Source organism: Tauraco erythrolophus, chromosome 1, assembly GCF_009769465.1.
Source record: "Tauraco erythrolophus isolate bTauEry1 chromosome 1, bTauEry1.pri, whole genome shotgun sequence".
Classification (NCBI taxonomy): Eukaryota; Metazoa; Chordata; class Aves; order Musophagiformes; family Musophagidae; genus Tauraco; species Tauraco erythrolophus.
In genome coordinates this window covers 17,679,603-17,703,875 of record NC_141465.1, presented here as the reverse complement: position 1 = coordinate 17,703,875, position 24,273 = coordinate 17,679,603, and the positions used below count along the sequence as shown (strand labels likewise).

Sequence of the window (24,273 nt, the reverse complement as noted above, 5' to 3'; positions counted from 1 at the left end):
ACAGCTAAAAAAGAAGCAAATTATCTATCTGAAAATACGTACCACTTACACCAGCATTATAACACATACAAAAGATGAGCAGAAAATTAAATGAGATTGTTCAATTATTATGCTCTGCCTAGAAACATTATTCATGTCCCAGTCTTTCTTACAATCACCCCTGCTAGCCACATTATTCTCTTTGACCTAATAAGTTTCATTAATCATACACAACGAGCTTGAAAAGCATGAGGGCCAATTTTATTGCAGAGGAAGATACAACAATTAGACAGCTGAGGCCTTTTAGTGCCTGCAACATGTGGGTTTGCCTGAGCTATGCGTTGATAACTCGAGGTTTTTGTTGGCAGCAAACAGGTGACGATCAAAGCCTGACTAGGCTACAGTGCTGTAAGTTAATTTTCTGAGAGGCTGCAGAAGGACTGACTCTTGGGCCATCCCAGAACTGAGAAATCAGGCAAAACATAGTCCACGTGGCTGTTAAGAGGTGTGGAACCACCAGGAGAGCTCATTTCCCTGGATACCTGCAGTGCAAAGGGATCTATCTCATTGCCAGAGCACCTCGTTTCAGCACATCAAATGAAGTCTGCTCAGAATTTCTAGGAAATGCTGATATGTTGCAGGTGACTGGACCAATTCCACCAAATTAAAGGGGAAAATAAAATCACGAGCACAGAAACCATGCTTTCCAGCCAGGGCTAATTATCACAGTGATGTTTCTCCAGAGAGTTTTACCCCCAGCACTATCATCTCCTTGCCTGTCTGTGTTAGATCATACTCTTCAACATTTCACTTAGTGCAAAGGAATTATGAAAAGTTCTTGCTTTGCACACGAAAAATCACAACAAACCGTGTTTGCACCATGATTGCCAAAAGCAGACAGCTCCACAGCCCAACCTTCATTTTGACAGCCATAACATCCTTAGGTCTGCCTGCGATGGTCCAGCTTGTGAGTAAGAAGGGAGACCCAAATTCTGTAATTCTCCGTAGGAACGATCCATGCTCAGCCTAGGAAGCCAGACTTAGACCCAACCGGGCTAAGCAACAAGAGATCTTTCCCTCATTTCAGAGGCTTCCCATCACAACCAACTCCTTGACAACACCATGACTGTCAAAGGTCCACGCTGACAGAGAACGAAAAGGTGTGCTAGAACACCTTCCCCACAGATGACACGTAGGAGCTGTACACAGCTCTGAGATAGTGACCTGTCATTGATGTTTAACACCACAAGAAAGGCTTCGCTCAGTTACCAGGCACGAATGGATTACTTTCTGTAGGCACTTTTCATTGAGGCAGAGTTGCTCTTCGTGCCTGACTAAAACAAAAAGCTGGAGCAATGTCAGTAGGTGCCCACCCATATCTATTTAGAAGTGATAAAGTCAAGTGCAATTAAAAGGCACTGGGAGATCCTCATGCCTAAGAACACTGAAGAAGCAGAGATGACCTCCTGCAGCGACGAGCGGGCAAAGGCCGTTCAAAACACACGTTTGAGTATACTTACTGCTGCATTAACATTTGGAAGTTTTGACAAATCTGATGAATGAAAACTGAAATTAACAACTAATCGGTGGCAGGGGGAGGTCAGCTTGTGGGTGTGAGGATGAGAAGAAATAAATTATTTGGTATGGGGTTGGTTTTTTTATTTGTTTTAAACAGGTACACCACCTGCATTTTTCACAACTCAATGCTTCTGTTTGCAGTAAAACCACAGCTGTGATCTCAGCTTCTAAGAAACTGGTCAATAAACATTTACCCAAATAGCCCCAGGAATCATTTAGGTAAATATTTGCATATTTGCACATTTACTTCAAAATTAATTTTAGAAAATTGCCCGTTGCTATTTCTCATTTCCATATCAAGTACAATTTCAAATTTACTTTTCTCTTTCATTATCAATGCAAACAGAAAGTTTAGTTGAAAAATAAATACATTTAAAAATAAAAAATAAAGATAGATGACAAATACTAGATTGTCATCTACCACATCTACCCAGAAAAAACACTCCTCTTATTTCTGCATTTCTGCTGGATGCATTTCTTTGATCTATGTTTTGGTGTCCCCTGTGCCACTTCCTGGTTTCCAACACAAAATTGTAAAGAGAATCCAGTTGCTAAAATGGAAAAAAGCATTTTCACCAGCAGTCTGTTAACCTGCCACAGAAATATGTCAGCTATTGATTTGAGGAAAGACAGCACATACCTCAGAGTCCATTTTCAAACAAAATTCAGATAGGTATTTCCCCAACTCGATCTTTAAAAGTTCCAAATATTTCAAGAACTGTGCTGATATTTGAGAAAGATATAAATAATTTACTAAAACAGGTTGCTCTCCCCTACTGTCTTCAGGTCAGGAAAGGCAAAGGATTTACTGGGGCAGTTTTGAGTGCTCTGCTGGCCTGCTAGGTGGCAAGATCTGAGATTTGTTAGTTAAAGTACAAGTTGAAGTAACTGAGTATCATTAGTGGCTGAGCTGGTATTAGACTGCTTGTGCCTACACTGATAACGGCTCATTGTATCATTCCTGGTCTGTAATTCTGATAGATACTCTCCAATAAGACAGGAGGCTTGACTGCATCTGTTTTCTCACATGACGGTGTGGACCTGAAGTTCTTAGTCTGCAACATAAAAAAAAACATGTACCATTATATTACATGGTGGAATTTTGTGGAACCGTCATACCTACAGAGTCCAAACAAAAAACAAGACCACAAGAAATCTGGTAGGCAACATGACTTTTGCAAAGAAACTGTGAAGTTATTTCTCTAAACTCTGTGAGCAAAGGGGTAGGGCACAGAGGGCGAAACCTGAACTGACAGAGATGCAACAACCACCTTCACAAAGCCTAAACAGGACAGCCTTTTGAATTCTTTTTTCTCAATGTAATTGAAAATAATTTTTTTAATGTTGGTATTTTTAGCAAACTAGATGATAACGAACAATGCTAACTTCTCTGAAAAAAAAAAAAAACAAACAAAACAACACACACTAGGCAGGCCACAGGCAACCCAATTTAGGCACCTAAAATTACTGGAAGATTTGACTTTGATCTCTTCAACTCCTACTCCCGTCAGTCAGATTGTCCTGAATGCCATAGAAGAGCATATCAGGAAATTAATCATTCTAACTTCAGAGCACTGTTTGACTAGTATGCAACAAACAAGGCACACGGCCAATAATTTAACCGTGAGCAGAAAACAAAATGTGAAATAATTGCTCTTTCAATGTGCATTAAATGAGGCAGAAGCCCTGAGGAAAGAGCAGCATATTATCATGCTGTTAAATATGTATCACGACACACTGGAATTAGAGAGGAAATAAAAGTTGCTATGGCAAATTTATCACTGCTGTTTCCTAGCTTCTGAGTGTTTCAACTGCAACTTAAAAAAAAATAAAAGTTTCATAGCTGTGTTTGTCTCTAGTACAGCCTAAGGAAGTGTACCCTTTTCCCTCTCTGTAAAATGCCTGTCTGTTTTCAGTCGATCTTTGATCAGGCATGTTTCTGCCATCAAGGGCTGTACACATTCTTAAGCAAAAGATCACAGTTAAGCTTACTCTGTGAGGCAGAAGTGTTAAAACGTTAACTTTTGGGAGATTTAAAATTCAGCTTAACCACTGGCATTGTAAATGCAATTTATAGTATTCTTAGGCAGGAAATGCAGTACTCCACTCTCAATCTAGTGCTTAAACAATTTTTCAGATACTCCGAATAGACATGAAGATAGGGCCATCGAAACAACAGACACCCTCCCAGATACACCCTTCCGCATTCCCCCTCCAAGCACACACAGAGATAAATGGGAGCTTTGTCAGGGCAGACAGGTTGCAATCAAATTACATGTTTTAGCAAAGAATACACATGAAACCACAAAGCACGCACACAAAAAAAAGCCCGCTTACTGCTAACGGTAGTGCCGACTGATGTGCCGATTTACGGAACCGGAAAGCTGAAAGTAGGATGTCAGGAAATTAAAATGATTTGATGGGGCAAGGTGCACAGCTGCTACGTCTAGAGTTCTCCTGTAGCTGCCCTCAGACTTCTTTCAAAATACAGTTACACTCATAGGTTAAGTTCTTATTTTTTATGTCCTGCTCTTGAACGCACTATTGTTTTATTTTTCCCTTCATTGAAACTTTCAGTCACCCTGGGAGACATGACTGAATTGACTCAGTTGGCTGCACATTTCCTCAGTTCTGCAGGGACATGCTCTGCCAGGCTGCCCATCTGAGCACGTTTTCTCCTCTCCTCACCTGCCCCAAAGAAGCACGTTACTCTGTGACAGAGACAGGCCCCTGTCAAAGTGCAGCAAGCACTGGTCAGTGCTGCCACCACCGATGACAACTGCACTCTGTTTTCTTCTCCTGTCTTTCTGTTTTCCTCACCCTGTCTTCTCTGCTCTCCTAGTGCATACCTCTCCTCGTTGTCCCCTCTTGCCAACCCTCTTCTGCCCAATTTGTTCAGACCTGGATCATGAAATATATCTGCAATGTAATATACCCAATAATCTGAAGGACATTGATCACAAAGAAGAAAGCCAGACAAGAAATAAAGCTTGAACAGAGCTAAGGCAATGTAGGGGAGAAATCAGGCACACTGATTCTCTGCAAATTCCCTCCATTTACAGTTCACCTGCCTCTATGTTGCCTTCTGCCTGTGCTTCATCACCTGCTCTCCTGAAAACACTCTTGCCTTCAGCCTACTATTCTCTTTTCCTCCCATTTTAAGCCTGCACTTGGTCTTCTACTTCATTCATACCCCATCACAGCCATCTTACTCAACTCCAAGAGTGGCAAACCACTCCAAGAGTTGTCTGAGTTCTCAGTATCAAATTATTCAGTTCGAGCCTGACCCAGTGCCAATGAAATATACACAGCCTGAGAAACTACATGTACCAGAGGAAAGTATATACATTTGGCCTATTCTTACACTTGCTCAAGGAAAAAATTGTAATTGCTGATGGAAACAGAGGAGTAGTTTGTCTCTAGTAACTAGACTAGCTTGTGAACTGACATTTTTTGTGTATGGAGTTTTATGTCAGTAAATGCAAAACAATCAAAATAATTCTAAAAACTCGAAACCTACCCTACACGCAGAAAGAATCCTTTTCATCCTGGATGACTCTCTTTATAATGCATTAATATCATAATAACTATGGCTCTTACAAAGCTCTAGACTTGTTTTAAAGTTCCACCCCTTATTTTATTAGGACTTTTCCAAAAGAACAACGCATCGTATATGGACATTTTCCTCAATCCTTGCCTCCCACCCCACTCTCGGTAATAAAGTACATGTCCTGTACCTGCACATAGTCAGCAATGGAGCTGTAATACATTTCAGGCTCATCAAATGACAATGACTTACCTCTGCACTTGAAAATCAAGCATAAAGTCACACCGATGACAGCAGCAACACTGGCAGATCCTCCTATCAGGATACAGAGAAGCTCAGGGGAAGTGTCTGAGAGATGAGAAAAGAAAGTTAGTTACAGAGCTAGACATCGGTATCCACTGACTACACGATGTTACTACCTGCCTTAACCAGAGGAGAAACCTAATCTTCTACCCCTCCAGCTCAAATAAGCTGAGACACAGCTGAGATGTCTGGATGCCAACCAGCAACAGGAAGCTGCCTCACACATCCAGTCATTTGTGTGTACAAACATACTTTCATTTTCAATTCATTAGCTTGCACCATCTCCCTTTCTTCAAATAATATTAGCACTGCAACAGCAGAACTGACCAGCCATTCCTGCTATTATTAATGACTGGTCTATACTGAATTCTGTCCTTCATGCCTCCACTGAGATATTTTGGTGATATTTAGCTGTTCTTATAAATCCTACTGGCATACACTTCTAACGAGTCCAGCACAGCCAGCTGGGAAGCTGAATTTTACCCTTTGGCCCTGGTAAAGATCACTTGAAAGTCACAGACAGACATTCTCTAAGAAATTTTTCTCCAGATCATCACCACTTTGGGAAGCTGGACAAAATTCAACTCCACAGTTTCAAAGGTTTACATCGAAAATTAGTGAGCTGTATCACGGTGGTTGTTCAAAGCAACTTTTCTGTCATTAGTAATTAAAAAGGTCACTGAAGCAGTATACTGGGTTTTTGTGACAAGGTTTTGGTAGCGTGGGGACTGCAGGTGTGGCTTCTGCAAGAAGATGTCAAAAGCTTCCCCGCTATGTCCAATAAAGCCAGTGCCAGCCAGCTCCAAGATGGACCCACCGCTGGCCAAGGCCAAGCTCATCAGCGACAGTCGTAGAGCCTCCAGGACAATATATTTAAGAAGGGAGGAAAAACTGATGCAGAACAGCAGCCAGAAGAGAGGAGTGAGAATATGTGAAAGAAACAACTCTGCAGATACCAAAGACAGTGAAGAGAGAAGGGGAGGAGGTGTTCCAGGCACTGGAGCAGAGATTCCCCTACAGTCCATGGTGAAGACCATGGTGAGGGAGGTTGTCCCCTGCAGCCCATGGAGGTCCACAGTGGAGTAGAGATCCACCTGCAGCCCATGGGGGACCCCACGCTGGAGCGGATGGGTATGCCCAAAGGAGGCTGAGGCCCTGTGGGAAGTCCATGCTGGAACAGGCTCCTGGCAGGACCTGTGACCTCGTGGAGAGAGGAGCCCACATTGGAGCAGGTTTGCTGGCAGGACTTGTGACCCCATGGGAGACCCACACTGGAGCAGCCTGTTCCTGAAAGACTGCCCCCCGTGGAAGGGACTCACACTTGTGCAGTTCGCAAAGAAATGCAGCCCATGGGAAGGACTCATGTTGGTGAAGTTCATGAAGGACTATCTCCCATGAGTGGGACTCCGCGCTGGAGCTGGGGAAGAGCACGAGGAGAAAGGAGCAGCAGAAACAAAGCGTTATGAATTGACCACAACCCCCATCCCTCACACAGGAGGAGGAGGAGATAGAGAAGTTGGGAGTGAAGCTGAGCCCAGGAAGAAAGGAGGGTTGAGTGTAGGTGCTTTTAGATTCATCCTTATTTTTCACTATTCTACTCTGATTTGATTTACAAGACACTAAATTAATTTCCTCAAGATGAGTCTGGTTTGCCCATAACAGTAATTGTCAAGTAATTTCCCTGTCTGTACCTCAACCCATGAGCTTTTCATCATATTTTTCTCGGCCCGTCTTGTTGAGGAGAATGAGCAATAGAACAGCTTAGTGGGCACCTAGCATCCAGCCAAGGTCAACCCACCACAAGCAGTATCAGGAGCTCTTGTAAAACAAAAGAGGAATAGAAAGAAGTATGCACTGAAAGCTTCCCCATACAATGCCTCAAAACATTTGGTTTCAACTGACTAACGCAAAATTATTAGTTTCTCTATTAACATGCACTAGTGGTTGGGATGCACTATCACCCCATTCACCAATCTGCAGAGCCCTGGCATTCAGTGGGAACAGCTGCATAGGACAGCACAAAGAAGCCCAAGAGCATGATGAAGAGCAATTACAGAATAAGGTTATTTACATGACAGGTCTAGAGACAGAGTCTGGTTTGTAGCTGGGTGGGTAACCAGGCAGGTGACAGTGGGAAGCGTGCTGTTGACCCAGCCTGTGTAGCTCACTCTGGTCACTGTTCCATTGGGATGATGGACTTCCTCCTCCGTGCTGTGATTACTTGCAGGGATCCAGGAGATGTCAGCAGCTGGCTTTCCAGCAGAAGCTTGACAGACAGCCCCCTTGCTCTTGTCAAAAGTCAGAGTCACTGTAGGAGGGACTACAGAAGAAGAAAAAAAAAAAGTCTACAAGTGTTATTTCTGGTTCAGTATAAAATCACCAAACCGAGAAACTGAAAAACATTCAAGACATTCTAAAATAATTTGGAATATTAGCACCAAGGATCTTTAGGGGAAAATAAAATTTAAAAAACAAACAAAAAAACCCCACAAACTAAAACATCCAAAAGACCAAGATTAATACCTCCAAAACTAGGTAGCTGCATCTGAACGTATTGCTTCTTCAAGCTTTCCAAAAGGTGACTACAGTAGTAACAGGAGAAGATAGGATGACAGAGAGGCATGGATTAAATGAAGATTTGTAAGTATGGCAGTGCACATACTGAAGAAAACACAGCTTGCTGAAGGTCCAGCTAAAATATTTAAGAAATTGGGTAGGGAGAATCGAGAATTTGATAATAGAGAAATAAAGGAGGAATTAGACAAAAGTGTTCTGCCTAAAGTCCAACAACTCAAATTCTGCATTTGACAAAACAGGCAAAGGCTCGGACAATACCTAAGCCATTATAAGAAACGCAAGACCCTGCAAAGAAGAACAAAAAATCAAATGATAAAAATTAATAATAGCAATTATAGAGTTTCAAAATTTATTTCCCATAATTTTTAGTTATATTCAGAAGGCTTAACTAGTATGGCCAGAACACAAAATCTTCTCCTATGGTTTTGGGTTTTTTTAATTCATGGAAACCTAGAGATAGTTTACCTGACTAGCTGAAAAAGATGATTTGATGTATTCATTACGTTTTCTAATATTCTTTAGCTCTTGCCTATGCTGAAAATAGACTCATTTCATTTTTATTTTAGTGATGCAGTCTTAAAGACTGCTTTGAGTGTATCTGGAAGAATGAAATATTTCCAGATAGCGTCCTGAAACTTCTGTTTCCTTCATATTCAGCTCTTACCCAGACAAAACACACATTGACCTCACTGTGAATTTTGGTTCAGCATCCTTTTGCTTATCTTATAGCAGCAATATTTATTTGATAGCTTCTGTTTGCATTAACCAAGAGTGTATACTCCTGGTTGTGTGAATATTCACACAACATTCAAACCCCACGTTATGCCCAAAGAAATCTCTCAGACACTATGCAAACTGTTGGATTTGTGCATTTTAAAACCTCTCCTGTTCATGAGTCAGAAGTTAAAAAAAACAAACACAAAACCCCCAGATTATTTCTCCATAGAACAGCCAAGTCCTATTGCGTAACTCCTTATGCCTTTTTCCCCCTCTCCAAATAGCCAGATTAAACCAGTTTACCTCTTTATTTTCAATTTCAGTATGCATCCAAAATGAATTCGGTCTTATACCACCAAATCAAATGATTTTTATCTACACACACACACACAAACAAACAAAAAAAATCACAATATGTGTCTTACCTATCGCAGTCAGAGAAGAGAATAAAAGAAAATTCCCTGCACTGTTGACAATTTCACAGGTGTAATTTCCCTCATCACCAAAGTTCACAGGGTAAATGCGAAGAGCAGGATCACTGTCAGGTGAATATTTCCACATCATCCTCTCACTGCAGTTTGACTTCCTTGTCTCATTGTGATCACTTCTATAGGCCAACAAGCAGCAAGCCCTGCAATTCTTCTTCCATATCACCATTAGTAAAGACATCTCAGAGATGTAAGGGCAACGCAACACAGCCTCATGACCGATCTCCACACTCACCGCGTTATAAGCTACATAAGAAGAAAATAAGACATTAAAAATTATGCTACAGTCATCATCAAAGCATAGGAAACTCTTGGCTTCATCACACTTAAAATTTCTACTTCCTTACTGTACTGGCAGCCTTGGGGACACATTGCTCAGTGCAGACACATGTAAGTAGTATTCAATTTCAAGGTCCACCTTCCTGCTGTCACTTTTTGAAGTCTGGAAATGCGGTGGAGTCAGTGCCTTTCTGCTGTGGACACTGTGCAGGTATGTGATGCATGCTTGTGAGCTGCAAGTCCTTCATCTGGTTTTAAGCCACAGATTTCTGTCACTTTAATATGGGTTTTGAAAACTGATGGGGAGGGCAAGATTCACCCTTAAGGGAAAGGAAATTACTTTCTAAAAAAATTATTGGCACCTTAGTTAAAGTACAAATAAAACCAGGGATAGCAGTGGAACATACACCTGTCACAAGGTTAAAACCCAAGATCACTTGGTGCAGTAGTTCACGAGGCATAGTTAGTAACAGGCATGTGTAGATCCCTTTTCTATCAGAAATCATAGCTCTCCTGATATTGTCCCAGTTGAACAGGAGATGGGTCATCAGATGATCGGTGTTGGATTCCTATCAGATATATTATCCCGTGCCACGCTGCAAGGCACACAATTATTTTGTCAGCTAAGGTGGCATCACTCTTTGCATTCACATTAAACAATAAGCAAAATTTCCCCTAGTGAACTCTGAAGTTTCAGTGTACTGGTGAGTTGGAAATACAGAGTACTGAGGAGTGTTGAATGTAGTTTTGGACCTTTCTCACTTACCTGGCCCTTCAACCAGATTGATTAGCAAGAAAAGGAGAGCAGCCAGAACTGCCCATGTCTGAGCCATCTTTAGCAGAAGGAAACAGCACTGCAGAAAATGAAGGCAAAGAAAACGGCATGTAGTCACAAATTATTGTTGAAATCCCTTCAAAACGAACACATAGTAAAACCTTTATTTCCTTTGAAAGCAGAAGTCCTAAGCAAGACCCCATGTTAAGTAGCGTTCTTGTACTGAAGAAAGTAAAGCATAAAAGGAATTAAAAAACCCACTACTGTTTACAAACAAGTTTTAAAAATCCAGGATCTCTGATACCATTTTACAGGCCTCTCTATCTGCTCACTATTCATGACCAGCTAGCTATCACAGACCTCTTACTGCTTCTTCATATACTTACCTACAGAAGGCGAAAAAAAGGTTTTGCAAGAGCAAACATGCACGCTCTTGCTGAAAAATCAAGAGAACTGTATGTATGAGAAAATTCAGGATCTAGACTTCATCAAATATTTGACAAAGAAATTATTCCTAATGCTTGCGCGCTTTTAATTTCTTGAAAGGTAACTCCACTTCTGTAGTAGAACAAGAAGGGCAACCATCCTATTGCAAGAGATCAAACACATGTGAGTTTGTTTCCTGCTTTCATAGGCACAGTGAACTAAACAGGCATCTAGTAACTTACACTATTCTACAACTACATATACTTTTTGACAAATCATATCTTACGAATTGCTAGCTCCTTTTTGGCAAAAGGGCAGCAGGTCATTGGTAAGACTGAGACAGCGCTGTCATCCCAACATATTGTTCTTTGGTTCACACAAAAAAGCAGAACTCCATGCTATCCAAAAGCTTTCCAATCAAAATATATATGATTCTCAGTAGAGAATTTTGAGGTAAACCCATTCAGCTGTTGCTTGAGTATGTATTTGGCTAAGAACATCAATGATACTTTCCTACGGTCAGACATCATACATGAATGATCCCAATTCAGCATGGTAAACATGCATTCTGCTGTACTGAACAATATACATACGTATTCCCACAGTCAAACTCCCAACCTCTTTCTCTCAGGTCTCAAGGACGAGCATCTTACTGCAGTAGGTACTCGGGCTGGTTCTGTCACAGCAGAAAGGTTCACAAACAATGCACTGTTTTGCCCCCAGGCAGCTAGAGGATAAAGCCAAAGTCTCTGAGTGTTTGTCTGCTTCCACAACACTACAGTAGCCATACTCTGACTGCAATTTTCTGATGTTACTGTCAGAAACCAGCAGCCACACTTTTGTCTTGAGGCTCCCTGTAGCCTTTCCATAAAGCTATCTCATTTTCCATCGCTCACCTCTGCATTCCCTCCAATTGCCTTCTTGGTAGACCTTTTGTCATTCTCTCCTTTATGCCGTTGTTGGTATCTCTTTAATCTTTTACTTTCTGAATCAGTCACCCGCAGCTAGAGATTACTGGAAAATTGTGTTTCCATCCCATGGGAAATACTGATATGTTGTTTTCATTCCCAAGTCAAAACCCAATACACACCAGACAAGCAAATATCTTTGTGCAATGACTGATTCAGAAATGTCGTATGTGTCACAACAGGACATTCCTTCTGGGCTATTCAGATCATGCATTGTTCACACTCATATTTAAATACAAGCATGCTTCTCAGTATGTGCTGAAAAGATGAGGAGAGGCAGCCAGGGTTCACTGTGCACACAGAAACCTAAATCCTCATCTGGTATCAATTGCTGTAAAAGTAACAGGATTCAATTATGCGGCATTAAAAATTTCACTTTGAATGTAAAATATATTGAGGACACTTCATGCATCAAAGAAAAACCAGAACACTGCCACACTCGTGGCATGGAAAGAACAAACGCTGCCACATTCGTGAGCCAAGTGCAAGAGGCAATAGTACTTTCTTAAACAAAGTGCGATACATATGAACATTCAGACAACAGCCTGATGGTTTTCTGAAAAGTTCTAACAAAATATCAATACATCTGGATGAAAAGCTTTCATTGCAACCTGGTAACAATGCCAGTGTAACCACATTGATCAGTTTTGTGCTACTACCATACAACAGGCAACGTAACTCTTACATTACAAAACTCTGAAATTTAATTTTTGTTCACTTAGAATCTTGTGCCACAAATGAAATATTTTGGTTTGTTTCATGTTATTCAATACTGTCGAAAGGTTTGGGTTTTTTTCTGCAATTTGGATAAATTACGCATGCAAAAGTTGCTTTCTATCAAAAAGTTTGAAAGTTTGAATTTTTTTTAACCAAAAAATAAAGATGATGCTTTTTGACCAGAATTATGTACTGAATTTGGCCCAATTTGCAAATAACGTTTCCGTTTCTTTCAAAAGAAAAGTTAAAAAACCCTCCACAATGTTTATGAGCAAATTCAGTATTCAACCATTTTTATAGATCTATAAATATTCATAAACAGAATATTGTCATATTGGAACTTGTCCCAGAGAACTCTTTTTTTTAAATGCATACAAGTCTCATATACATGGGGCTTTTTTGCTCAAAAGAACAGACATTAATGATTAAAAATGGGGCCTTACAGAAAGAATAAAGTTTATTACTCTGTTTAAATATTCATGTATGAAACACAGAGTTTAGACTGCAATTTTTAATGTTCACAATCTTTGAATACTTGTGCCTGTAAGTGAAAAGTAAGTCTTAAAGTAAAACCCAAAAAGGATAAACCAAGCACAACTGAATCAAATTCATTTAAAAGTAGCAAATGAATAATTGTAGATTGTCTTGTGTTAATTCCTTCAGTGGAATTAAAATGCCTCAATAACGTCACGAAAATAAATTAAAATTTTTACTCAGCCTTGACAGAGGCAGCTGGCACAAGACCATGAAGTATGTACGTCACTCTTCCATTAGCCTCAGCCTTCCAGCTGGGGAACTGCACCACTCACACTCGGATTCATCCCAATGAATGTTGAGGCTGGAGAAAGTTACCCGGTTGTCAGCCTGGAGAAGAACCCTCGGGCCAAGGGAGTGTGGGAGATGAACAGCAGCAGTGCCAGCGTGCTCTGGTCTTCTGATACTTGCCATTCTGGAGATGAGAAGACAGACGTTGGTGTACGCAGCCAGATCAACGTGGACACCAGTCCTGGTGGCTGCTTACGGGGTGGCTCTTGCGCACCAGGCAGCTGCAGAGATGTGCCTCCCCTCCCACTCTGTCCTTGCAAAGAAGTGAAAACTATCTCAGTTTAGGACCGACCATCCCTCCCTCCCTCCCTCCCAGATAGTCCCTGTTCTCAGCTGTACAGTTCATTAATTTCTTTTCATTGATGCTCCTGAGATCTTAACATGCAGCTGATTTGTCTCACAGACAGATACAGCCTCTTCCTGCTCTGAAAGAGCTCAGAGAAAACAAACTCTCTGGTTGTACACTCCCCTGAAGAGGTTGCAACACAGCTAGGGAAACAAAGTGCTTTCTGACATGAAGAACAAACCACAACCTGAAGTTGTCTGCTATTACACATCAAACACAAGCTACAAGCCTTGAGCTATGCAAAGCACTAACTTAAAATTGGATAAATAAAAGTCCAACATAATGAAAATATGTGTCTGTGTGTCTGCATGCCCCATGCATCTCAGGGGCCAGGCCCCCAGCTATTTTTGTGCAGCGTGTTCACTACTTGTAAGAGTTTTGCACCAGGTCCGAGAGGAGCCTGCAGCTCAACTGCTGTCCCTTTTGCTTGCGAGCAACGATCGTCTCTTAGGAATTCCTCAAGTCTCTCCACTGGCAATGACATTACAGACTGTAGCAAGACTCTGAACGCCCTGGGAGGAAGATAAATTGAAAGGGGCAGCAGGTAGATATTCCCAAAGCTGTTCATTCTCAGAAACTAAAAAGTTTTTCGGGGAGAGGAGAGGTTGTGTGCTTGCTCTGTTCTTAGCTACCTTCCTTAACCATCTGCGTCTGGCCACTGCAAATGCTTCTGGGCTAACAGACCTTTGGTTTGACTTTATAGCCTGCTGGTATATTTACTCTCTGAAAGATACCCTAGCCCTGAAAACACATCCGTGAAGCCCTGCACTAGCACAGCAGAAGACTGTTGGCACAGTTAACAACTGGAGGAGCTGTACCTCCACAGTGCATTTTCTTCTCAGGCTTCCTATTTGTCTTACGCTTGCTGGAATCAGTGGAAACAACAGGTGGTTTGTAGCTGCGAAATTCAACCCATCCAGTTCATGAGCCAGTTTCTTTCAGTTCCAAATATGTAAAACCATAAAGCTTTCTCTATAAACTGGGAAATAGGGGGTAGATGGCTTTCTGAAAGGGAGAGAACTAGCCTAAAAGAGGGAGCACTAAAACCAATTATGAACAAGTTATACTAAACAACTATAAATTTACAGTGTTTTAGTAACATATACCTCAAGGTAAATAGGTTTCTAGCTTCCTCTACAGCCGGGCAGAGGTTTGTGGTGTCTGTGTGTTGAATTCATCAAGATATTAATATTTAGTATAATACTAATATTAGCATTACAACAAAGTGGTTTTTTTTCCCGGGGGGGGGGGAAGTAATAAAAATGCCCCACAGCAGATGAGTATTTTGTCTTTTTATCTTCAGTAGCTGTAATTCAAGAAAGCAGGTGAACACCTCCTCTCTTCTCAGAAATACTTACCTTCTTAACTGCAGCCCATCTAGAAAATAGCTTAGTCCCATGAAGTTATTATGTGAGCCAAGTTGTACACCTCACATCTGTAGCAGCCTTGCAGCCAGCCTCTTCAGAAAATGCTGTAACCCAATGTCAGGAACAGAGAGCAGAAGCAAAGGATGAACAAGAATAAGAACATCCCCTGGTAGCCTGAAAGAGCTTGAGCTTTCAGAAAGAGAGAGGACATTTGCTTTACATTTTCTCTTGCATGGAAAAAAAACCCAAACAAACAAAAACAAAAACCTGGTCCAGGTACCTAACAGCTTGACTTTCCTAGATATAAACCATCTACAGCTCTCATCAGCAAACATATGGGGGAAGCACTGCTGATAATGAATCCTTTAAAACCTGACACTTCCAGGTTATAAAGTCCAGAGACAATTCCATTGCAATTTCCAGAGACCAAGAAAAAGGATTTCTTTTTTAACTATAGCTAATTTCCCCCTAATCACACAGTCGCTGGACCAGCATGGCTGTTCTCAACAACTTCTGCTCCTGGCCCTACAGAATCCCCTTACCACTTGTGGGCCATTAACTGCAGGGGGTTCTCACTCAATCCCAATACTCCAGCAACAAAATCTATCTACAACAGAGATGTTCATGACCTTAGCTACTTTAAGTCCTGCCACTTGTAGACTGCTGCACCTTGTTGCTGGTTTCCCAGGAAGAACCTGGGAACCAACAACCTGTAAGTACAATTTCAGCCTTCAGAGCTGTGGATAATCCAAGAAAACATGTCTCATACAAGTATTCAAAGATGAACAGAAAAGAGATAGTTTATGGGTGGACACTTAACTCCCAAAACCCTGCAGTAAGAATTGATATGTATCTCAAATTCCCTGGATAAAAGTTTCCTTCCCATCTTTCAGCCGGAGGTGTTGGTCTCCCACTCCACAGCCAAATGTAACGGAATTGCACCACACATCCTGAACTGCATGTAAAGAAGCTGCAGACCTCAAATAATACTTCTAAAAGAACAGGAATAACAGCAGAACTGATGTGTAGCAGAAATAAGACCCCAGGTGATCCTTCCTCAACCATCAGTCAATCTTGCACGTAGCATCACCAATCGTGGTTTAGACAGTAAGGTAGAGCCACAGGACTACCAGGCCTCTCTCCTTCAGCTGTTCACTGCTCCTCCTCCTTCACCCCAGGGAAACTAACATTCTCTGAGAGCAACAGCTCCTTCCTCCCATGGAGAGCTGTGAACATCCTGCAAGAAGTCCCAGGAACCTCCAACAGACTCAGCTGGGAGTCAGCTACTCCAGCCTCAAGGAGCTGCATACTCAGCCCTCCTCAGACTCATCACACAGAAGTAGATTGATTTTTATTTTTTTTTCAGGAAGGGAAAACCTTGTCTCCTTTTCTTTGTTTCTAGAGCAGGTAGATCAACACTTCCAAATACGAAATCCATACTGTTATCACAGAGCAAAGGAGGCGACTTAACAGTTTTCTTTTAGTGGCTTCCATCTCTGTGATTTCTACATCAAGTGGAACAAGTCAGTTGTATAAACAAAGCATACCTGAAATAGAAACCCGTATCTACAGTGGAAAAAACTGCACATCCCACCTCTCATGCAAACTCAAGTCATGACATTGGCATCAGATGGCATTTATCACTGCCTACAATCTTTTGGTGCAGTCTAATAAACCAAAAAGGGTGCTTCTGCTTTACCTGCTTCCTTCCTCACCATATGGGCTTCTTTGCGGTCATAAACTCCCTTTCTTATAAGCCAGGTTAACACCTATAGTTCTGCGTCACTTAGTGGTTTAGAAAAATTCTCCACAGTGGTTTCCAGTCAAATGTCTCGACCCGTTTCTCTTCTGCGTTGCAACTGGTTAACAGCGCTTCTGGCAGTTTTTATGCTCGATGCAAGGGAGTATGATGCAGAAGGCTAGTGTTGCCAGGGGAAGCCCAGTCCTATAGCACGTCCTCGTTCGTGTTTGTGCTGCCCGAACTGGCTGCCCTTTTTGTAGACCAGTGGTCTGCAGGTGGAAAATGCAACATGAAGTCAGGTCAGCTCTCACAAACATCCAGCCCATCACCGCCTTCCTCCCCTCCCAAAGAGGGAATGCCTCCAGCCCTGGGGCCCGGAGTCAAGCTGCTATCTTCAAAATGGAAGTAGGAGAGTAAAACAGTGCTGGCAGTTTTTCTCACCTCATCAGTTTTTCTCACCTCTTTTCCTCCTCAGCTCCCTGCTTGGAGAGATCCAAGATCTGCATACCTCACAGCCCTCCTAGACGGCAGGAAAAATTATTTGGCCTGTCTGCAAAGTACTGCCTTCAGCTCTGGGGCCCCAACAGAAGGACATGGAGTTGTTGGAGTGGGTCCGGAGGAGGGCCACGAAGATGATCTGAGGGCTGGAGCACCTCTCCTATGAAGACAGGCTGAGAGAGTTGGGGCTGTTCAGCCTAGAGAAGAGAAGGCTCCAGGGAGACCTTCTAGCAGCCTTCCAGTACCTAAAGGGGCTACAAGAAAGCTGGAGAGGGACTTTTTGCAAGAGCATGTAGTGGTAAGACAAGGGGTAATGGATTTAACCTGAAAGAGGATAGCTTTCAATTATACCTGAGGAAGAAGTTCTTCTCTCTGAGGGTGGTGAGGCATTAGAAGAGGATGCCCAGAGAAGTTGTGGATGCCCCATCCCTGGAAGTGTTGAAGGCCAGGTTGGATGAGACTTTGAGCAACCTGTTCCAGTGCAAGGTGTCCCTGTCCATGGCAGGGGGCTTGGAACTAGGTGATCTTTAAGGTCCTCTTCCAACCCAAATCATTCTATGACTCTATGATTCTATAAATCTCCATCACCAGAAGTCTGCGTGGCACATCACTTCTATATGGTTTATTGTCAGAGCTAGTTTATGACTTCTGTAATGATAAATAGCCTCTGGGTAAAGGAATTAAAAAATGTATCCAAAGGGATACACTGGAGGCACCTTTGAACTACACAGGCTTCCAATAAGCCCTTTTAACAGGATGATTTTCCCGAGCAAGGCAATGCATCATGTAAAAGAAGTTAAGTTGTAGACATTGACTGCAGTTTACATGGGAGTCCTTGCAACTGAACAACCAAGAAAACCTCATTCAAAGTCTAGATTCAATACTTTGGAGTCCAGCACCTCTACTCAACCAGGCTTATACACACATGTGTTACAAAACTTCTCCAAGCTAGCTTTAGTGGAATCAATGAGGTCATAAGGAACAGCGATCTCATCATGTCCATAAGGGATCCTGGATGAATGCATACTTCAATAATTAGCTTGAAAATCAGTTTTCACTGAAAAAGACACTTTCATCTAGAAGTTTTGGCCTTGCAATCTGTATTTCTTCATAAGCTCTAGAAATATGTATTTCACTGTCTACTCAAATGTGTCTTTTTCCTCATCAACACAGAACAGTTCCAAGATGGCTATCAAAAGGACTCTTGGTCTTTCCTGTCAAACAGGCAGATGTCACTGAACCAGCAAAGAACAAGAAATGGCCACTACAGGTTTCTGATCAGCTACTGAAAGAACCATAGAATGAATCCACAGAATCCTGAAAGAAAACTCAGCTCTGGCCACACTGTTGTCAAAGACAGGGAGAGGTCATCCTGACTTGTGAAAGAGATCTTTGTTTGGGAAAATAAACATTTTCTTAATTACTGAAGGGCACTTACCTCTATAACAATTGTTGTCCTCAGCAGAGAGAACATAGATATTTTGGAGATGAGTTTCACTGTGTGTTCATGTCCCTTCCCAGTTACCATGCATATACACTCACGCTCCCTCCCTCAATATAAAACATCTGTTTGGTGTCTTATTACTTACAGTCCTGCTGCAAGCACCTTGTATTTATGACCTTTCAGCTCAAGCACTCATTTTCACGGCAGTCACAGAGCAAACTATTTAGAAACAGCTTCTATGCTTATACATAACATACTTTGAAGAGTTAAAAAAAAAAAAAAAAAAATCAATCTGAGCCCAAGAGATGTGCCTTTTTATAATTCCTACTTCATCTTCTAGTGCCTTGCAAAAATGAAAACACAATTCTCCTTAGTCTTTTTTCAGCTATTCCTTGTAGTTGCCAGGAGGTGGAAACATAGCTACACCAACCTACAGGAGAAACATCACGTCCATGTGTAATTGTACAGCATGCTGCCTGCTGAAGAATAGCACCAAAAATATCTGCAGTCTGAATTGGCTCAGTGGAGCCCAAAACACAGCATCACACAATGCTCTTCCCAAGTCCCCTTGCCTCCCCCTTCCCCCAGCTAGCGAGATGTCTATACTGCTTGTTACTGCTTCTCAGCATCAAGGATGCCCTTTAAGCAGCTGGTTCTGTCAGATGCGACATACACATTTATTTCAGCAAGAATTCAAAGTCAGGCTGCCTTTGATGGAAAGGCTCACAAAGCAGCAGCAATTGCAGCCCTTCATAAACAATCAGATACCTGGCAAAGTGATGAGGAGATAAAAGACCACTTATTTATTTAGAAGATACGTGTCTACTTTGACATTCAAAAACATTACACACATGTCCAAGTACAAAAAACATAGCAGAGGTCAGAAACGCTCATCAGACAGGCTTTAGTAACCACAGAAAGGGTTCCCAAACATACGAACAGATATAGATGTAACCATCTTCTCTTTGTCATTCAGTATCAAATTTTAAGAGAGAACCCCTTACACAAAAGGCAAATTTAAATTAACACTTGGAAAAGGGGGGAGGAACACAACACAGTTAAAAGATTATAGACAAAATAGCCTTTCAAGACATCCCACAGTTAAGAGTAAAACATTGTGCCTGGTTTTGGTTTGCAGAACAGTTTGACCTCGTTTCTGCTTCCTGTGCATCCCCCTACTCGAGCTCATACTACTGAGAGTTGAATAAGGGTCTCAAGCTTTCTCAGAACAAATTGAAGAGCACAGAGGATAAACTAGAAATATGTCAGAAGACGTTTCAGAGGAGAGAACAACCCAGGAAATCTTTATTTGCAGCAGAAAGGGAAAACATCCCTGCATGGGAGGCAGGTCCTGGAGAGTACAGTTGGAAAGAAAACATCTCCAATTCAAAGAGCATGACACTAAGAGATCTGTTGTCTGAATGAAAGAAATATCTGGAAGAACTGACATTAGATATGAGAGAATTTCAATTCTAGAACTAGAAAAGGCATGAAGAAATTCTTCTTCTTTGCCTAGGATGTAGATGAGGTTAACAGGTAAAGTGAATAATCCCAATGAATCAGTACCAGAAAGTCCAGAAATAAGTTCCCTGAACCTTGAAGTGTGCCATGAAACGCAATGTAAATCCCAGATTTTTGTCATGTGCAATGAAATGAAGTTGTTCTTAGAGCATCTCAGGAGTATTATCTTGTTTAAGCAAGGCAGCTCAGGCTTCACAAACAGTGTCTTCATGGTATGAGTCTTTGGGTGGAAAAGATGACAAACATATACACACACACACAAAAAATGTTCAGGAGCAAAATGTACTGATCCAAATTGATAAAACACAAGCTTATTCAAAAAGTGACTAATGCAAGACCACATGTCAGAGGTTATTTTGAGGGGTCCTCTGACGAAGAAGAGAGACTTCCACTCATCTAAATCGACTGCCTGAGCTCAGGCTGAGGATATTTAATTTGCAGGATACTTTATGTCACATTAGCACAAAACTACATATTCCCAAAAGGCCATGCAGGAGGCATATGAAGTCCATAAAACAGCGATCTTGTGCTCATGCAGTGCACTCTGTTTTGGCATGACCAGGAATCGGACACTGAGCCAGGTGACTGCTGTGGATGTTGGCCTGAATCCAATCCTGGCCAGCTGCACCTTCTGCAAAATCGTTCAAAACCAATGCAAGTTAGTTGGGATCATTTCACTCTCTCACCTGTGGAGTTTAGCCCGCTAACCTCTATGGAATTATTACAATGGGAAAGGGCGAATCATTAAACATAAAGTCATGCCAGAAATCCACCTGTGAGACTTATGATTTTATGAAATCAATCATAAGTTCTATTTTCGGGGGGGGAGGGGGGTGGTGGGAAATTTTATATATATATATATGTATATAGATATCTATACAGATATGTATCTTCTTACCTTTGACATACACAATTATCCAGGATATCATGATCACAGCCCACATCATCTTCAGCTCAGAATCCACTCTCAGAGCTTTGTTCTGTTCCAGATCACCCTCTGTCCTCTCTGTGGTATTGACAATGCTCACACCTGATATAACAATGACCAACATGAAAATGAAAGTCTGCAGAACTGCATCTTTCCTTACCTAAAACTTAGTAGCAAAGGCATGACTGAAGGTGTAATTATTTTTTTTTTAATTTTCATTTTAGTCAAAATATGTTGGAGAAAACTTTAAGAAGGTAAAAGATTAATATAATCCCTACACCTTAACAAAGCTGGGAGAAAAGCTTGGAAGGAGTATGAGCTGGTTTCTCAGCCTGACCCTGATCAGAAACAACCTATGAAGCTCTAGTAGCTCACCACTACCACAACTCTAATAAATTAGATATTCCCTTCTGCTGGAGGCTTGAAACTGAAGTCACTTGGCACAAGCAGAGGACACCATACCATATGACCAGTTAAGACACGTATAGAGATGATTGCACATGGGCACTGCCACTGTATGCTTCAGCTCTCCCAGTCTTTCTGCATGATATTTTTTTTCCCTCTAAGTAATGAAGCAAGAGAACAAAAAAAAAACACCTCAATAAGAACAAAATAATTCACAGTGGTGGCTGCCATATCTCAAGTCCCAGTCCCTCTAAGCTCTAAGCACCAATTCTCCCTGAGGTCTACATATACTACAATGAATTCAAGGGGCTGTAAGGCTCAACTGTTTGCATACACAAAGGTCTCCATTTAAGATAATACATAGATCTCCATTTCAGACAAAATAACTTTACCTCCTGTGAATGTAGCTATGACTATAAACCCAGAACAGAGGGTAGGTAAACAGGGATGGACCCATATCTAACCCAAGACTAACACACCTTTCCACTCAATTCTTTTCAGCTCTGGTAATGGTGCTCAGAGTAGAAACCCCATAGGAAACTATTCCCATTAACTCAGATCCACAGCCAACCTGAAACAAATCCCTAACCTTTTCCACATATCAGTCTTGCATTTAGCACACATAGATGAAGAGACAGAGGAGTATGAAACTTATTCTACGTGTCACAGTGTGGCAGCAATCATTTTTAGTTTCACACCCTAGAAGGAGAGAAGGCATCTTCATGAACTCAGTTTTCATCACGCAGAAATTTCACTTCAGAGACAGCCACGTGATCTCCCAACTCCCTCTGCAAGAAAGTTGCTGGACACGCAGAGCTTACCTGTTACGTTCACTCTAATAAAGTGGCCCACAGCAGTTAGGACAGTATTCTGTATTTTGGCCCTGCATTGATAGAGGCCACTGTCTGACTGGTTGACTTTCTGAATTTTCAGAAGCAGAGAGGATGTGACTTGTGCCTCCGGGTCTGAGTTTCGTGAGAGGTGCAAGCTTTCCATCTCCTTTCCGAACCCGGTCTCGTTTTGCTGCTTCGCTTTTTTATACCAGTGAGCCTCCATTTGTGACGACTGATCCTGTTGATGCCTGATGAGGCAGTTCAAACTCAGGGTCTCTCCTTCTTCCAAGTATTTCGTGGTAGATGCATAAATGACTTCCAGCATGCTGTGTCCTGTGGTGGAAGAGAGCGGGCATTAACTGAGCCGACATTTGTGCCAGGCCAGCTCCCTCTCCCCCATTTGTTTATGCACTGTGAAAGCAGGGGCTATCTTACACTCCAGATGTGCACAGAGCACCCAGGATAACAGGTACTACAATAAAAACAATGCTTTTTCCCTCATGTGAGAGGAAGAAAAAAAAAAATCTGTTTCCTATCATAGATCTCACAGCAAAGGCATTATGCAAACAGAATATTCTCTATAAGCTTTGCTGTTTTCATAAAAATGGAAGATGAGAAGAGTGTCCTTTCTTCAAAAAAGAAAGTGAAAGCATCAGAAGAGAGGGATATTTGGGTGAGTTGTTTGTTTTTTTCTCCTCAACTTGAAGGTTTTTGCTTTCATCAAATATTGAACTGTTCCATGGAAAGATAATATAAAACTACTGATCGGCTCAAAATACTGCTCTTTTGGGATCAAACTTCACTTCATAGCTCCCTGGGCAAAATTCAACATGGAGAAAACAAAAGGATGAAAAACATCATGCAGAGCATGCCCTGCTGGAAGCTTATTGCAACAGATATTCTTTCTTTCCCATAACCCAGGCAGCGTCTCTCAGCCACACCAAGTAACTCCTAAATAGGATTAGAAAATGCCACTGGCATGCTTTTGCTTGCCAGGGCTGCTCCTTACCTGGTACCAGCACTGCCAGAGCTGCCATTTGGAACACCAGAATGGGGCTGCAGCCTCCAGACCTAGCGAGGAACCCTGCGATCAGAGTCATCTTCTACACTAAAAAAGGAAAAAGAAGGAAAACAAACAAAAAAAGTCATAGGCAGTTATCTGTGAGTTGTTCTCATGGTAAAGAGAAGAGCTCGTGTTGCTTTAGCTTGGTGCTGCAAGCCTGTCCTAGCACTTACTGAGCAGTCAAAAGTGCACAGACCTTCCCCTGAAGCGATGAGTTTGTAAATGGCAGAGTAACCCTCTGCATTTAAATAAGACAGAGACAGGAAAGCACGTATGTATCTCCTCTTTAAAAAACAACCAAACCAACCAAGCAAACAACAAACCAACAAGACAACAGATGCCACAAAACAGAACACCCACACATACCTGCTATCTGTAAACAAAAAGTTGCAGGCAACGGGCTTATTGAGGCTCGGAGGGCACTAGCTACGACAGCTGAAAGGTAGAACTCCAATCACAATCACACAATTATTGGTGCAGTTTAGAACAACTGTTAATAAATACCAAAAAGCTAGCAAAATTCCTTCGTAATTGTTCCTCCTCCTCAAGAGGGCACCTGCATCAAATTATTTGGCTAGCACAGACAAGAGCCTGGCTCCCAGCAAACTGTCTCAGGATGTTAAAATGAATGTACAGCACAATAGGCTACTAGCATCTCTTTTACAACAATGAAAAAAAAAACAAAACCAACAATTCTTGTTACTAATGTTACTATATTTGTACTCTGAATAGGAGAATTTTGACATGAGCATTAGGAAAAATAGAAAAAGTCTGAAGGAAAAAATAGAGGAAGTCTGAAGGAAAAAATAGAGAAATGCTTACCACAACATCCTCCTGTTTCAGACTAGTGTTAAGAGGCAAGAGAGCTTCTTTCTTTACCTCAGAACATCAGTTTTCCTTTTCCCTAGAAAAGCAAAGCTATCTTTTAGAAATGTCTCTAAGTGCCAG

The 24,273-nt window shown here is 41.6% G+C and overlaps 2 protein-coding genes across 2 annotated transcripts; both read right to left on the bottom strand.

Annotated features, from left to right (window-relative positions):
* Positions 1 to 2,504: 2,504 nt before the first annotated feature.
* Positions 2,505 to 13,220, bottom strand: LOC104384367 (cell surface glycoprotein CD200 receptor 1-B-like). Its single transcript, XM_009992745.2, has 7 exons — positions 13,207 to 13,220; positions 10,235 to 10,322; positions 9,127 to 9,435; positions 7,479 to 7,727; positions 5,357 to 5,452; positions 3,895 to 3,941; positions 2,505 to 2,612 (listed from the first exon to the last, which is right to left on the bottom strand). The coding sequence occupies exons 2-7, from the start codon at positions 10,299 to 10,301 to the stop codon at positions 2,505 to 2,507; spliced, it is 876 nt and encodes a 291-aa protein (XP_009991047.2). The 5' UTR covers positions 10,302 to 10,322; positions 13,207 to 13,220.
* A 7,406-nt stretch (positions 13,221 to 20,626) lies between these two features.
* On the bottom strand, positions 20,627 to 23,527 carry CD160 (CD160 molecule). Its single transcript, XM_086608427.1, has 5 exons — positions 23,499 to 23,527; positions 23,272 to 23,370; positions 22,251 to 22,595; positions 20,995 to 21,126; positions 20,627 to 20,727 (listed from the first exon to the last, which is right to left on the bottom strand). The coding sequence occupies exons 2-5, from the start codon at positions 23,360 to 23,362 to the stop codon at positions 20,627 to 20,629; spliced, it is 669 nt and encodes a 222-aa protein (XP_086464553.1). The 5' UTR covers positions 23,363 to 23,370; positions 23,499 to 23,527.
* Positions 23,528 to 24,273: the final 746 nt, after the last annotated feature.